At 48.4% G+C, this 17,381-nt stretch overlaps 1 protein-coding gene across 5 annotated transcripts in view; it reads right to left on the reverse strand.

Annotated features, from left to right (window-relative positions):
* Window positions 1–2,191: 2,191 nt before the first annotated feature.
* The window catches only part of VIPR1 (vasoactive intestinal peptide receptor 1), a 175,516-nt gene continuing 160,326 nt past the window's right edge, over window positions 2,192–17,381 (reverse strand). For all 5 annotated transcript variants that reach the window (XM_039526909.1, XM_039526908.1, XM_039526907.1 and 2 more), the window contains 4 exons: window positions 13,830–13,921; window positions 5,808–5,937; window positions 4,484–4,525; window positions 2,192–3,141 (listed from right to left, as the gene is read on the reverse strand). In XM_039526909.1, the coding sequence (XP_039382843.1) occupies window positions 2,950–3,141; window positions 4,484–4,525; window positions 5,808–5,937; window positions 13,830–13,921 (456 nt within the window). In that variant the 3' untranslated portion in view covers window positions 2,192–2,949. The remainder of the gene's footprint in view (window positions 3,142–4,483; window positions 4,526–5,807; window positions 5,938–13,829; window positions 13,922–17,381) is intronic.

The following is a 17,381-nucleotide window of genomic DNA, read 5'->3' on the forward strand; positions in this document are numbered from 1 at the left end:
AGCATGGTGCCACCCACCAAACTGGAGTCAGAATCTGGCCCAAGGACTAGGATTTTCAGGTCTACTCTTGGAAACGGGGTGATTGCCTGGCACAGAATTGCAACTGCTTCCAAAGCTTAAAGGTGGCATTCCCCTTTAATAACAAAGCCCAGTGATGCAGCATCCCATGCATGAACAGAAGCAATTTTTTAATGTACAGCTGGAGCTCTCTTTTTCTCAGCCTCATGATAAGCAAAACATTGAAGGACTATTATATCTTCCCCTCCATGTGCATGCATCATTCTTATTACTCCAAGTGGGCAGGAGGGTCACTCCCTTTAAAAAAAATTCTGCAGCATGCTGAATTAAACCCCCAAATGACATTATTGCTATTGTAAGCTATACAATAGGATCTGATTCTCATCTCACTGACATTGATGTAAAATCAGGAGTAACTCTATTCCAGTCAATCATGTTTCACCAGTGTAAAAACAGGGTAAGTGAGGGCCTGTCTACACTACCAGCCGGATCATGGACAGAGATCGATCCAGCTGGGGTCTATTTATTGTGTCTAGTATAGACACGATAAATCAACTGCCAACTGCCAATTGCTCTAGTGTCGACTCTGGTACTCCACCTCAGCAAGAAGCACAAGGGGAATCGGGGGGAGAGCATCTCCTATTGACACACCGCAGTGAAGACACCGTGGTAAGTAGATCTAAGTACATCTAAGTACGTCAACTTCAGCTATGTTATTCACGTAGCTGAAGTTGCGTAACTTAGGTCGATCTCCCCCCGTAGTGTAGACCAGCCCTGAGATTGGAATGATACACCTTACAACAGTGATTACCATAGCGCTTTAGTTTTACAGCAAGTGTTTCTTTGTATGGGGATGGTTGGGGTGAGTAGCGCGAAAGAGGAAGCATCTTGTGCCGGATCCCATGCAGAAGGTTCCTGGGTTCAACCTTCCACAGTCATCTTGGTCCACTCTGAACCAACCATGGGAGATGCGGACATCTAATGCTCAAATGGAAAATCAAGGACTCTGCACCATGCAAATATGTTCCCCATGACAGGCTGTCAAACATATTGGCACCTACTGCCCAATTTATAAATATGAAGATGGCATCACTGCAATAAATTCGGCTACTCCTGAAGTAGCCATTTGGCTTGATCAACTTAAGGTGAGATTGTGGTTGCTGCTCTCCACCAGCCATACAAAAGAATAAGGGGGAGGAAGCCTGCACTGTCCTTGCTGTTGTTGCTCTGAGAGGGGAGCTAAGATGGAGAAGAATTGTTCTCTCTTGTCACAGAGGGCAGGACAAGAGGCAATAGGTTCAAACTACAGCACAACAGATTTAGATTAAATCTCAAGGAAAAAAAAATCCTAACTGTAAGAACAGTAGGACAGTGGAACAGACACCTAGGGAAATCGTGGGAGCTCCTTCACTCGAGGTTTTCAAGAAGAGGCAGAGATCCGTCTTGGATAGTTGAGACACAACAAATCCTGCATCTTGGCTGAGGTTTAGACTAGCTGACTCTTTTGGGACCTTCTAATCCTATGGTTCTATGAGTCTAAGTAGAGGACTACATGTCTCCACAGCTGTCGATCTGGCACTCTGGAGCAGCATTAAATTCACCCCAAAAATGTAAAGAAAAAGAAAATGCCCACTGGTGTTAATGGGAGCTATGTACACACTTCAAATGGGGCTCGTGCCCGGATATGTACATGTCAAGGTTGTTGGAAAGTAGACAGAAGGTAAGGTATCACGCTTATTGAAGATCTAATGATTTTCTTTGCGATACCTTCATCGGAGGATAAAAGCTGTTTGGAATAATTGAAGTAGGGATCAATTTCATAGCCCCACTGCTCCCCCTTTCCTATTTCAAACTCCTGCAGTGCCAGTTACTTGTGGATCTAAGCTTGTTTTGCCAAAGCCAATTCTGCCTACTGCTATTAAGTTAATTCTTCACTCTGGTTAGTGGCTCCTGACGGAGGGTCTGATTCAATCAAGCACTACGTGAGTGCTAAGTCTCCCCTTCCCCGCAGTGTGCATTATTCAGGTACAAACTTATTATAAACCAATATCCTCCCCACAAATCCCCAGATTCCTGCTGTAAAAATATGCCAAGACTTATCGCAAGCTTAATCAGAGAGGGTTTTGTTTGTGAAAAACACAGCCATGCAACTGAATTGGCACCTGTACCTTGTTTATATACATTAGCCATGCAAGTTTATTATATCCTGTTTTAAAAAAAACATAACGAGTATAGTGCAGAAAAGGGCATTTACATTTAGCTCCTCAGCAAGCTACATTTCGGAGGCATCGTTGACGATGGAGGTACTCAAAGCTTTTATTAACGAGGGCAATACAGATTGTTGGCGAGCTGCAGATTCCACTCTGGTTCCGGAGCCGATGAGATGACTTTCTGGTCTTTCAGCTTATTTGTAGCAAAGTGAAATGCACAATGCTGCACCCTACTACAATCTGTCCCCTGCTTGTAGGTCCTTCCTCATCTCACTGCTGTCCCTTACCGATCGGACTCTTGGCACATTAAAAGCATGGTTTTTTCTCATTGGCTCATTTTAAAAAGTGCATCATTTCTACCTGTTTCTGAGAAGCTGGCTCAGGTGAAGCCATTAATTATCCCCCGCCCTCTATTCACAAGCCTTTCAGAACCTCCTAGGCCCTCCCCAGGCAAGCTGGAGTTGTGCACAAGTTTAATAGTCAGTTTGTGAGTTTCTCCATTGCCCAGGGACAAGCCTGTAGTTAAAGGTCTGGAAAGAAGGAAAATAGATCTGTGTCCTGACTTGTCTCTTCTCCTTCAGGACATCAGCGGCTTTTCCAGTTTCATGCCCTTTGTTTGACTCATGGGGATCGTCTTGTTTAAAAACAACTCTTCAGCTTTAAATAAATTCCTGGATGGTTTTTCTCTCTCAAGTGTTCCGTGCTGGGGCGTTTCTCCCCCTCAGACCAGAGAGAAGTCTCCTTGGGAGCTGGAGCACCTGCGAGTCTTAGGCGAATACTTGGCGAGCATGGAGATTTGAGTGCTGAAGTTGGTACCGTTGCTTCCGACAGACGGGTGGTGATATTTCATGTCAGAGCCCAGGAACCTCTCCAGGTGCCACCTGCGCCACTTCCGCTTCAGCTCGGCTTGGACCTAGGTGGGGACGGAGAAGCACGTTAGTGGATGGAGCTCCTTTCTGCTGGTCTGGTTTGGTTTTACCAGCGAGCTGGCTTAATTAAATTCCTACTAGAAGCTGCTAACTGGCTCTGGCTCCAACGCCGTGGTGGAACTGGGAACAAGCAATCCCCCTTCCCTGGGAAGTCAAGGATGGTCCCTTGGAGAAGGAAATGGGTGTTGAGTTGGACAAGGAGAATCACCCTCTATTTTAAGGCCAGCAGAGACCAATTCTCAAAGGCCACTGAACTGATATCAGCAGGTAAGAACTTTATAGCTAAGTGACAGGCAATGAAGAGATGCACCAGTTAGGGATGTAACAGTCTTTGAGCCGGTTGGCTGATACAATGAAGGAGTTATAATGACCTCGACTGTTGACACATTTTTTTCCCTTTATGAGGATAATTAGGAAACATTTTTCATTCACAAGCTCCTTTCACCAAAGAAATGTTTTGCGGAGCTGTGGCACTGTTTGGTGCACAGAGGGCATTGGTCTTCCTGAGCCAGGCAGCGGGATTCGAACCATCAACAAACACAGGCTACCATGCACAGCGGCTTAGCTCTATGGTGCGAGGTTGTAGGCTATGGGATGAATTATAGCACACCCAGGTCAGAAATCATAGCACAGACTATATGGGGAGGATCCAAAGGCTGCCTTGGAGATGGAGCAGATCTGATTCTGAGCATCTCTGAGCTTATGGGGAGGCTGAGATACAAACCCAACGCTGAATTACACAGCTGCCCCCATCTCTTCACTGCTCGCTTTATTGGCGTGAATGCTGCCCGAGTTAGTAGGGGGATAAACGTTCTCCCCGGCTCACATCTGCTCAGTGGCTTTTGTGAATTTGGTGGGTTTCAGTCCAGTTTCCAATGGACACACGCTCCATGGTACAAAACTCACTGCACTCACCGGCCTGCATGCTGCAGTGGGTCAGATCCTGCTGCTCTGAAGTCAAGGGCAAAAGCCCACTTGGCTTCAACAGGATCAGAGCCAGGCTCAGCAAAGAGGCCAAAGAATAAGTGGGCTGGAGACTGGCTGCACCTTCACCACCAAGCGTGGTCACTCCAGGTCAGGACTGAGGCACACTGGCAGGGTGGTAGGGGGGGAAACCTCCGCTTGCTGCCTGTTCTGTGAATACAAGAGGGACTCGGCACTGTACAGCACCCCCCTCAGCACCGTGAGTACTAAAATTCACATGCAAAGCCAGTATCTGATGACCGCGGCAGCCCCAATGGGCTGATGTAAGGAATGGAACTTCTCCATCATTCACATCATTCATCCTCGTGACAAGCACTGCCCAAGCAATACTGTGGATCTTACCTCCCCGTTGAGGAAACAGTATAGAACGGCCCCCACAAAGCCCTGGGAGGAGGAAGAGAGAACAGGCACTTAGAACCTCACTATCAGAAAGGCTACATTTAACTTGGTCAGAACACACAGCTGCAACCACAGCCTTGGACATAGGGACCATAGCCAGGAAACTTCGAACAGTTCCCTCTCCCCCCCCCCCGGTACAGATAGACGCTGCTTGATTTTAGCTCCCTTACTAAAGTGCAGGATTTGAATTGGGCTGTGTCATGCCTAGATGGTGACCTTGGGACTTTTTTTTTTTACCATGTCATCTTATTCTTCAGAATCTCGGCTTTCTTTAAAAAAGAAAAAAGTCCATCTCTGGCCCTCACAACTGTGGAGATAACACTGAAAATGTGAACGGATGGCAAACCAGTTCAGTGATGTCTGCCTGAGTCTGCAGGCAGCCTGAAATGATAGCTCTGAACTGCCCCATCCATCTCTGTAAGGTGCTAATTCAGCTGCCAAATGATGATTTAAATGTCAGCATTGCTAACTATTTCACTGCCGACCAAAGCACGTAAGTGGTACAGGACGTGATAAATCTCATACTCAGTTCTCAAGGCAGCAGACTGGCTGAAACTGATTGTACAACAGGAGGCAGTCCATCAATGAGCGCTAATCATTGTGCAGAACCGGGGCCTGCGTTAAGAGCGGAACGTTGATTGATGAAGGGTGCGTATGCCTGTATCTAATGGTTGAAATAACCCCTAGCATTTTTCATCCCGATCTCAAAGCAGCATCATACCTCAAAGGAAGGCTGTATCATTATCCCCACTTTATAGTTGGGGAGGCTGAGGCATAGGGAGGGAAGTGACGTGCCCAACGTCATCCTGCAGAAGAACAGTGACTAGAGCACTGGTCTCCTGAGTCCTCGATCAGTGTCTTATCCACTAGGCCACACTGCCACCCCCGTGTCTCATTCTGGATTAACTCATGCAACAAGCCCCATTGCGGTCAATAGAAATCCTACCTCCCATTGCAGTTAACAGAATGCTGTCTGTGTGGCATCTGAGTACAGACCATAGGAATTAGCTGACTGTTGGCAAAACACATTGGGGTGCCAGGAGGTGAAAGGCAATATGAGAATGCACAACAGTAACCCACCCATGCCTTCACTGAAGTCAATGGCAAGGCCCCTACAGACTCCCGTGGGAGCAGGACTGGGCATGTGCTAGTGAAACCACCTTCACACATTTCCTTAGTCCCACGGTCGTTCCTACGAAGCACCGCAGTTCTGAAAGACTCGCCCTGATTTTTGGTGGCCTTGGCCCAGGCCAAAGGGGTGACGCACCTGGAAGGAGCCGAGCACAAGCTCGAAGACGAGCTTTATCTCTATTTTGAAGTTGTCGGGGAAGAAGGCGAACACGATGTAGTGGACGCCGAAGAGCGGGATCAGCAGCAGGGTGGACTTAGCCAGTCTCCTGTCAGAAAGAAAAACATGAGCTGTAAAAGAGCACAACAACAACGGGCACAAGAGGGCATGAACTTCGGCTGCTGATGCGCCTGCAGCCCTAATGACCCACCTGCGGTGCAGGGAGGGTGGGTCAGTGTGATGCAAGGGAATTCACTTTGTGCCGGAGGTGGAATTTTAAAGGTCTGAAGGCATAAGCCGTGGGTAGTAATAAAAGAAGGGGAATTAAACCCAGACCCTCACAGGTATTTAGGCTCCTGATGTTCACTGAAGAAAATCAGTGGAAGTTAGGAGTCTAAATATCTTTGAGGATCTGGGCCTTAGTGCTTCAGAGATTTGGAGCCACATCTCCACAGGTGTACAGCAGCAAGCCTCCAGGGATGTCCATCCAGCTACACCGCTTCACCTTAGCGGAAGATGTGGCTTGTGGTGATTGCTACAGTGTTTTTCAGAGACGTAATTTCCCCCCTTATTAACAGCAACCGTTGCGGCACATGTGCTGGCAGCTGAGTCTCGGCAACAAAGCCACTGTAGTTCCCCTCTGCCCGGGGCTCACCCACGGCTGGTTGCTTCACGTGCACAGATGCTCTAACATGTGACATTTTTATGCCCATCAGCTTGAGGGGAGGTATTTCCTCCACTTCCGCCAGAGACCGTTTTTCATCTCCTCAAGCCGAACGGAGCCCACGACTGCCTTTGCCTGGGATTGCAGAACAGTCGGGGTTCTAGAGGAGAAATCGGACGTTTAGCTGAGAGCGATGATAGCGTACAGAGCGGCGGGAGCAGCCCACGTGTTCCAAAGCAGGAGGAGGAGCAGCGTTAGAGCCTAATGGCCCCAAAGAGGATAATCAGGGCTCTAATTAGGAATGGCAGATCATTTCTGACATCTAATTACAGACGGAAATCAGATTCAACTGACTGAAATAAAATGAAATGCAAAACTTCAAGGGACATTTGACACCATCGATCTCCAAGGACTCCAGTCCCACCTCACCGAGGCTAACATGGGGAAGGGAAATGCCCTGAAATGGCTCAGGTCTGTCCCCTCCGGCCAAGGCCATTAGGGTGTTATGGGGGCAGCTTGCCAAGGCCCTCAGATGCACAATCCCATAAGGCACGGTCTTCCTCCCCACCTCCCGCTAGTCACCACCTGTAGAAGCTGCTGGCAGGGCGGAGAGGGCCGACGTGCCAGCGGTACACAGATGACTCCCATCTCGACATCTCCATTGGGTCAAATGCCGCCTCCCAGAAGAATTCCCCAGCTTTCACAGGACATGGTCCAAAGCCTATTCAATCGCCAGATTCAATGGCCAGATTCCCAGCTTTGATGGGCTTCTGTCAGGCCCCTAATGCCAAGCTGAAGTCAGCACCCGGGTGTAAAGCAGCTGGCTAGAGCTGATCCCAATCTAGACTGATGCCTGCAGGAACAGGGAGGTATTCGGAAAGCTTGCCTCTGCTATAGCATCCCCCACCACCAGGGCGGCTGCCCTCAGAGTAAGTTGAGTCACAACCTGGGTCATTTTGGATTCTTTGCTGTCATAGGGTGGCCAAATGCAACAGCAGCAAAACATATAAATATATGGAGGTATACCTATCTCAGAGAACTGGAAGGGACCCTGAAAGGTCATTGAGTCCAGCCCCCTGCCTTTACTAGCAGGACCAACTACTGATTTTGCCCTAGATCCCTAAGTGGCCCCCTCAAGAATTGAACTCACAACCCTGGGTTTAGCAGGCCAATGCTCAAACCACAGAACTATCCCTCCCCCCTATCATCTACCACTGACCAGAAGACTGTGCCTCCTGCCTGTGACACACTGTCCTTGTCACCATGGTCCATGCAATCATGATTTCCAGATCTGGCGACTGCAACTTGTTACATCTGAAAAACATGCAGCTACAAAAGTCAGCAACTCATCTGCTGAACAAGGCAGGTGCTGTGAACTCATCACCCTGATGCAGCTGCCATACGACAGAGCAATACTGCCTTTTTCCCCTATCTCCCTGTGCCATAAAGCTCAAACGGGTATAACTCCACAGACGTCAATCGCAGTCACCATGAATAACACTTTCTACCATCTCCATGACGACGTGGCCTTGGTTACACACACATTGGTCGCCTTCTGGCTGGACTATAGCAATGGGCTATACTTGGGCATGAGGCCATCCACTCTTGAGAAACTCCAACAATACAGAACACAGCCGCAAATCTGCTCAGGAAGATGTGCTAACGGCAGCCACCAGACCTGTCCTCTGCTCCCTACGCTGGCTTCCCATAAAATAATGAGTCAAGCTCTAGGTCTCAATCCTTCTCTTCAAGGCACTAAATGGCCTAAATCTGGGAGATCTAAAAGACTGATTAACGCCCCATCGATAAAGACAGTGGCTGACTCTTCTGGCAGAATGGCACTTCCTACCATCAGGGTAAAACATGGCTGTGGGAGATAGAGTTTTCTCAGGGGCTGGTCCCAGCCTGTGGAATGAACTCCCCAAGGAACTAATGACCATCACAAACCTCACTGCCTTCCACTCCAAGTGCAAGGAGCTCTTCTTCTATCCACCTCCTCTAGCACACGCATAGCAGTGTGTACATTAACCCCCGCCCAACCCTACCAACACACAACACTGCAGACGCAGTTCCCTCACCCTTGGGAGAGGAGGAGAAAAAAAAAGACCCCCCACACGCCAGATGTTAGTTACGTTGCTTAATGCATGAATGGAGGTGGTATAAGAACCTACGTAGAATAGAATGTTGATGGAATTAATTAAGCGCAAAGTTCTTGTTACAGAAAATATGGGGTTTTATCGTCTGTCTTGCCTGAAATATTGTTGTCCCCAGGCTGCTTGATTGTCTGTAATTTCAAAAGGCTTTTTCGTGAGGAGTTCCTTCATGTTTTACAATAAATTAAAGCACAGCTCCATGGCGGTAGCATTAATGAATGAGTCAACAGCACACCCGGGCTTAGAGACTTGGACTCAGATGGAACTGGCAAGCATTGAAAGATACTGTCAGTGTGTCAACAGATTATTTCTTCAATAAACAGTGTTGGGTTGGGAGGAGCAAAGGGGGCGGTGAGATCTCAGATTCTGTTAGGTTAAAACAAATTCTTATCTCAGCTTTGGCAGGAAGAATTCACAGGTATGATGAACAACAGACCCCTTGGGTCATCCAGACCATACCTCTGCAGTTGGCAGCAGCCTTCTGGATACTGAGGGCCAAATCCTGCCATCAGTTGCACTCATGCAACTCCACTGGTGTCAATCAGGTTGCACCAATGTAACCGAGGGTCACATTTGGTCCCAAGGGCCAAATTTGGCATGGTGTAAGCAGGCACAAATCCAGTGACTTGGCTGGGAGTGACATCCACTTATACCAACCCAGACTGGCCAAAAGGACACGGATCAATCATGGAATTTGAAAGTGTGTGTAATTCAGTGCAAGGACATTTCAGGTAGGAAGCAAAATCATTCCTGCATGCTCAACAAATGCAAGACATGAACTTTTGTACTTTTGATAGGTTCCCAGATACCAAAAAGTGATGGGCAGAGCATAAGTCCTTGCACAGAATAGTACAGAAATGCTGAAACCCAAGAAGAATGCAAGGCAGGATTATTTTTGCAGTTCCACTTTGCAGCACAGAGAGCCATTCTGTGCCCAGCTGCTTTGGGGGTGTCTGAAGTGGGAGTGGGCCAAAGGTCGCATGCAGCAGCCAAGCACGACCACAGTCTTTGCATGCCTGAGTGTAGGGACTGCTCCCTGCTATTGCCTGCAGAGAGGTGCCCCGAGTTTGCTGCACACTTTCAGGGGTGTAGCAGAGGGAGTTTCCCCTGTGCACCTGGTAGCCTAGGGTGGAATTCTGCCCTGGGGCAGTGGAGGGTTTGATGGATTAGGAATGGGCTGAACAACACAAGGTTTATACTGTTAGATTGCTGGTTCAAATCCAGCCCACATCAGCAGTGACTGAGGGCTTGTCTACACTACCACGCGGGGTCAATCTAAGATATGCAATTTCAGCTACGTGAATAGTGTAGCTGAAATCGACATACTTGGATCTACTTACCGCGGTGTGTTCACTGCAGTAAATCAACAGCTGGCGCTCCCTCGTCGACCCCGCTGGCGCTTCTCGTTCTGGTGGAGAATCGGAGCCGACGGGAGAGCGATCCGGCAGGTAGCATAGACAGGCCCTGAGAGTTGTTACCATATGATGGATGTTTGGGTGGCTGTGACAGGGTGCTGAGCAGAACGACTGCAGAATCAGACCCCCTGCTCCGCCCAACCCAGTTAGGTGAATAAAGTGGAGCTGGCTGGAAAGAACCTGCCCTAACTGGGGAATGAGAGCCAGCTGCCAGCCCAATTAGACCAGGGCTATGTAAGAGGCTGGGAAGAAGGAAGCCAGGGAGATGGGACGGAGGAGAGCGAGGGAGTGTAGGCAGGGAGAAAGCCCTTCCCTCCTGGGTTCAGACACAAGGAACCCGGCACTGTGTAAACTGTATGGTGTGAAGGTGGTGGGAGCACAACCCTGTCAATAAAAAGCACCAGTGGTTATTGAACCCCAGGGGCTCCGAGTGACGTACTCAGCCTAGCAGAGGCAGGAGCCAAGAGGGCCCAGCCGCAAACTGCTACAGTGGCCTCTGTGCTGTGAGTCTGGGATTTTCAAAGACATCTAAGGGAATTAGGTGTTCAGTTTGATGGGATTTTCGCACTTAAATCTCTCGGGCTCCTTTGAAAATTCCAGCCCTGAGAGTCTCAGTCTATTTCCCTCCACACGAGTCAACATCAAACAAAAGCACGTAGTACAACTGCCCCCCCTTGTTGGCAGCAGAAAAAGCAAGGACTGAACAAGCGTTGAGGCTCAACTCCCCTTGCTTAACCAGGGGCCTGTCTATCCAGCCAGCTCAGGGTTCTGCACAGCCACTCATCACCGGAGTGTGTGATCCCCTTCCACGTCACGGAGATTGGCAACAGCAAGATGCCTCTGGATCACCAGGGACTCCTGGGCTCTTCTCCCTGTTTGAGTCTGCTTGGGCTAGTGAAGCTTTTGCAGAAGGAAGTGTAGGGAGAGGGGTGGTAGATATGGGGAAGGCTATGCTTGCCCAAGAGGGACACATTGGCGGTGCAGTGTGGGGAAGCTTGTATTACTTCCTCTTGTGCCATATCTTTGTCTGCGGGTACAGCAAGGAATTCTTGGTAGCTTTTTCCAGCATTAATTCACTGGGAACATTTTTAAAAAGACCAAGTCCACCTCCTAGATCAGTAGGACCTAATCCTTCCCTGTGTACGCACACAGAACTTCCACTGAGATTAATGGAAGCCAGTTACCCAATGAAGGCGAGGATCTGGCCCCAGGACAACACTGTTCATTCTAGAACATATTTCAATATGCTGATTTAATCTCAGGACATCAACAGGGATGTCGTAATCAGAGGGGGAGACACAACATCTGACTACAGATACATAAAGGGATGTAATAGAAAAGGCAGCGACCAATAACACACGCTGGTCAGGGAAAACAGAACAAGAATGAACAGGTTTTAGCAAGCTGCAGCAGGGAAACGGGAAGATCAAATAGCATTTCCTTTATGCGTCTAAGAACAGTTCAAGTGGAGAAAGTGGAATCATCATCAAAAGAGATTTTCAAGGTTCTGGGAGACACCCAAATTTCAGGGCGGAGTAAGGATGCTGAAATTAGTCCTTTCATCATATAGGGGGATGAACTAAATGACCCACTGGAAATCCCTTCCAACACAAATCGTTCTAGGAATCCCTCCCTAAAGATCTAGATTGTTCCAAATGCTGACTCAGGACAGCAGCAAGATGCAAAAATGGGTCGGTGTCTGATCTTGGTTCTATATAGGGACCTACCAAATTCACGGCCATGAAAAACGCGTCACGCACCGTGAAATCTGGTCTCCTCCCATTAAATCTGTATGGTATAGGCTAAAAGCACACAGAAGACCAGATTTCACGGGGGGGAGACCAGTGTTTCTGAAATTGTGGGTCCTGACCCAAAAGGGAGTTGCAGGGGAGGGGTGGTCACAAGGTTATTTTAGGGGGTATTGTGGTATTGCCACCCTTACTTCCGCGCTGCCTTCAGAGCCGGGTGGCTGGAGAGCGGTGGCTGTTGGCCGGGCGCACAGCTCTGAAGGCAGCACCCCGCCAGAAGCAGCAGTGCAGAAGTGAGGGTGGCAGTACCATACCATGTCATCCTTACTTCTGCACAGCTGCTGGCAGCGGCTCTGCTTTCAGAGCTGCGCTCCTGGCCGGCAGCTGCAGCTCTCCAGCAGCCCAGCTCTGAAGGCAGCGCATCGCAGAAGTAAGGGTAGCAGTACCGCAACCTCCCCACAATAACCTTGTGACCCCTCAACTCCTTTTAGGGTCAGGACCCCTCCAATTACAACACCGTGAAATTTCAGGTTTCAATAGCTGAAACCATGACATTTACAATTCTAAAAATCCTACGACCATGAAATTGGCCAAAATGGACCATGAATTTGGTTGGACCCTAGTTATATAACTTTAAGCTGGAGTGAATCCATGGAGCTGTATAGACTTACTTACTCCAGGTTTACATTAATCTAATTGAGACCAGAATCTTGCCCAGTGCGACTGACTTTGATCTCACAGACACTGGTGTAAATCAGAAGTCACTCCACTGAAGTCAGTCACATGCTGTTAGTACAGAAGTGGAATCCAGGGCTTCTCCTGTTGCTCCGCCTTTTGGGGAGGAGCCAGAACATGCTGTAACACAGCAGAATCTGGAGCAGGAGTGGGCCGTGGTGCCAGCCGCTTCCGGGAGCGGCGTGGGGCCAGGGCAGGCAGAGAACCTGCCTTAGCCCCGCTGTGCCATGGGGCTGGCAATCCCACGGGCCAGCTTGAAAGCCCTGATGGGCCGGATTCGGCTGGCGGGCCGTCGTTTGCCCTTCCCTGGTCTGGAGCCTGCTGGGGGACAGAAGCCATTCTGCATCTGCCTATGGGGAACACAGAACAGGTTGAACTTTCCTATCAGTTATCCGGTGCCACTCCCCTTCCCCCAGCCTTTCTTTCTGGACAAATGACTGACATTAAATCCATTTGATTTTTCACTAAACCATGAAAATAACCTACCCCCGTCTGTACAGGACTCCAGACAACTGTGTCCACTATGGTCTGCGGTCACCTCTCTATTCCTCACTCTGTTTTTTTCTGTATCACTTTCATGGCTGCAGTGCCTTGGGACACAGAGCTGCCAGATAAGACTATGGTTCTGGAGACAATACCGAGGACCTGATGAGTTCCCCCCGAAGTCTTCACCAAAAGCCTGATTAAGCAGGTACGGGCGAAGCAGGCCCCTGCTGGGCAGCACATACTCAGCTTGGGGTCTGGCTGAACCCCAAAGACTTCACACTGGATGAGGATTCCAAGAACGTGGCTAGATCGAGTTACCCTGGATGTGAAATTACTGGGCCAAGTTCTCTGCTGATGTAAAATGGTGCAGCTCCGCTGAATGCAAAGAGACTTCAGTGGAGCTGTGAAGGTTTGTACCAGGGGAAGCTTTGGCCCGTTCTTCCTGAGCCTCAGGAAACTTTTAGCCACCTCTGACAACTGAACCCAGTAAATGGTGAATGTACAAATCAAGCACCTGTTCGTCTTGCAATGAAGTGTCATCGTGGAGCTCACCTGTTCATTGCTATTCCTAGGAGCAAGGCTCCTGGCCCATCTAAAAACAGTTTGACAGCAAGACGCTTGATTATTTTAGCATATCTCCCAACCCCCTAATCTCAGACACCTTTGATCGACTCAAAACATTTCTGAGTGGGATCAATCACATGAAGACAGAGAGGATGGTTCTGGGTAAGCAAACAGCCTGGCCTGACAGGTCTCACCAAAACTGCATGGTTCAGGTGAAAACAGAGTCTAGGACTTACGAGTACTGGCTGGTTTCATTGCGCCCAACATCTGGGGAATGCAGCTTTTGGAATAGGATCCGGATAATACAAACGAAGAGGATGAAGTTCACCTAATGGGGAGGAGAGAAAGAAGAGAGAGAGAGAAAAGGGGGTTAAACTCCCACAATCCCTTTCTGCAGTGACAAGAGCTAGTTGTTAGAGGGTATTCCTTTTGCCTCAATGATCTGTTCATGGAACGAGCCGTTGTTAAAAAGCCACAGGCAGAAAACCCCACTCTGTGAGCACATGGTAAACCGAGACAGAATGGCAGCCATCTTGGGCCTGACATCAGCCTGCTTGGGATTTTGTGTCATACATCTCAAGTATGATGATGTCAAACCCATAGAGCACAGCTCTGCACGACGTCCTGCTGCGCGAGGGGGCTGGCGACGGGGCAGGATTAGAGCTTTTCGGTTAGTTGAGCAGCGGAGGTCACGGCTCGCAGTAGACGGCGATATGGGGCTTGCTGCTGGGCACGTCGCAGACTGGGATTGGGGGCCGTGCGCCGAAAAACAGATACACAGAACGGTGTCAGAGAGAACTGCAAACAGGCTCCTAATCCGCCTCACCAGGCATGCCTTCTTCACACACACACACACACACACACACACACACACACACACACACACACACGCTAGGGCAGCAGGGAATTAACATCACTGGTAACGCTGGCACATTGCCTCTGCTTCCAGACTAGGCCAAAGCATAAAACCATGGGTATCCCTGAGCTATTTTTATTATCCCCAGCTCTGCTTTGCATCTGAGGATCTCAAAGTGCTCTGTAAAGGAAGCCAGGTACTATTATCCTCATTTTATAGCTGGAATTGAGGCACGGGGTGGGGAGGAGAAAGGGGACTTGCCCAAAGTCAAACAGCAGCGGGCAAGACTAAAACTCGGGTCTCCCCAATTCCCACAGCTGTGCTCTAACCTCTGAACCATGCTGCTGCTTGGCACAACTCATAAGCAGGAGATGATATACACCAGAGAAGACTTGAAACCCTGGTGTGAATTTAGACCAGTCGGCACAAAATCTCCTTCCTTATCCTTTACCATTAATGACCCCTCAAGTGATTCTTATTTTATATTGTCATAGATGTAAAGGCCAGAAGGAACCACTACGATCATCTCGTCTGACCTTCTGCACAGCCCAGGCTAGAGAACTTCATCAAGCGATTCCTACATCTTGCCCAACAACTTGGGGATGAGCCAGCACACCTCTCCTTTAGACTCCTGATTCAAAGACTCTCAGGGATGGAGAATTTACCACAGCCCTTGGTCAAGCCGTGCCAGTGCTTAATTACCCTCATCTTAGCTATCCCCCTTTGCTCGCCATAGTTTCTGATCATATTTACTAGCCTAGAAAAAAAAAAAGAGAGACTTGCCCCAGACACACGGACATCTAGACATAGCGGGCGGATTCTAATCAGCATCGGTAACATGCGAGTTGTAGTAAGCGAACAGAAGAGCTGAACTGCTTCCCAAGCATCTGTGCAGCATTGACAGTGTCAAGCCCAGGTAGCTGAGAGAGTGAACAGGGAAGGTTAAATGTGAGTGGATTGTGCTTAGGCAGATGCGCAGAGGGGACGGGCTTTAGTGATGGATTTGTTTGAAGCATGCAGAAGAAAATCATAATTACTGGACAGGGTCTGTTTTGTGCTGAGAAAAAAGTTTAGACTTGTTTTATTGAACAACAGCAAAAGATAGTAGGCCCCCCCAGCTCAGGAGAATGAGGTGTATTTCTTCCTAAAAAAAGGTTACATCGGGAAAGAGAAAATCTGATCTACCGGTCTTTCTGAAAGACAAATATTTTGACATATGTCAGATACGGATTTCATTTCAGTTTAGTAAGGTTAATAAAATACAAAGCGGTTATTAAAAATGTTTGTTCTTGAGATTCGTTCTGTGACAGGTGATGCAGGCAGATCTGCTTCACACAAAGGGTAATATACGTTGGCCATAAGGAGACCTTCTGTGCAAGACAGAGATCTCAGTTTGGTGTGGGCTGCTTAAATCTTGTTTTGTTGATGTTGCTTTCTCTGTCCTTCCCCTCCCACGTGTTTGCCTGGAGTTTGGGGAACAAACTCAAAGCTGAATTCAACTGAAGTTCATCTGATTTCAGGTCCTTGCTCACAGATGGACCCAGATGAACACTCAAATGGAGAATTTGTATAGAATCAATAGGGAAGGAACCAACAGGTGTCTTCAGAAACATCATGGGGCTCTATTGCCTCTTCTAGCTCCCACAGAAGGAGCTAGATATCAGAGACTCCCATTGACTTCAATGGGAACTAGATCAAGAACCTTGAGAAATTACTCTAAAAACCTATAGCAAGGACATTTCCATCAGGGAAGGTTTAAATACCTCCGGATGAGCCTGGGCTGAATTTTGCATTTGAAACAAAACTGCAACCAGAGAAGACTATTTATGTGTTCAAGAGACAATGAGAATTGGTTGGAGGCGAATGCAGGGAAGAGATGAAAATGAGGGGTCTGATGAAAATCAAGGAGGTGAGATGGGGCCAAAAAACGGGTAGGTATGCTGGGTCTGACAACCTGCTTATAACATTCCTTGATCTGATTGTGCTGCCAGATGTGTGGGAGTACTGGCTGCTGATGCGGGAATTACTTGTGTACAACTGAAGCTGACTCATGTCTGGGTATCGATAATAGAGCTGTTTAACCGCATGTAACAAGGGACAGACTCTAGGACCCTGCACTGAGAAGCAGGGCTCCTCTGGTGGGTTGGGTCTTGAACCATGCACGAAGGTGCAGTTTAATTAATAACGAGTCATATTAGCAGGTGGATCTGATTAGCTCCCAACCAGAGTACAAGGGATGGAGCCTCTCTGGGGCAAAGGAAACTAGGGTCTGAGACAGAGGGGTCTGGCAAAGAAAACCCTAATGCTGGGAGAGAAAGATGGAATATTATTTTTTGAAACTAAGTCAGGGTATGTGTACACTAGAAACGTGACAGCGACACAGCTGCAGCTGTGCTGCTGTAGCGTAGACACTTACTATAGCCACAGTAGAAGTTCTTCTATTGCGATAGTAAATTCACCTCTCAGAGAATTGGTAGCTAGGTTGATAGAAGAATTGATGATGGGGAGGGATAGCTCAGTGGCTTGAGCATTGACCTGCTAAACCCAGGGTTGTGATTTCAATCCTTGAGGGGGCCATTTAGGGGTCAGGGGCAAAAATCTGTCTGGGGATTGGGCCTGCTTTGAGCAGGGGGTTGGACTAGATGACCTCCTACCCTGATATTCTATGACTTAGTGGTGTCTACATCAGGGCTTAGGTCAGCTTGACTATGTCTCTGAGAATTTTTCACATCCCTGAGTGACATAGCTAGGTCAACCTAATGTGGGTAGAGTTCACCACCCCTTAGATGTATCTATTTGCTACTGTGAATCAATATGTTCTTAAATATCTGTGTCCTTCTTTTTCAAAGCAGAGGTAAAGTGTTTGTAACACTCATTGGTGCCTCTTTCTTGGAGATCGGTTCCACCCACTTTCCAGGTTGGGCAACTCAAC

Source organism: Mauremys reevesii, linkage group 2, assembly GCF_016161935.1.
Source record: "Mauremys reevesii isolate NIE-2019 linkage group 2, ASM1616193v1, whole genome shotgun sequence".
Classification (NCBI taxonomy): domain Eukaryota; kingdom Metazoa; phylum Chordata; order Testudines; family Geoemydidae; genus Mauremys; species Mauremys reevesii.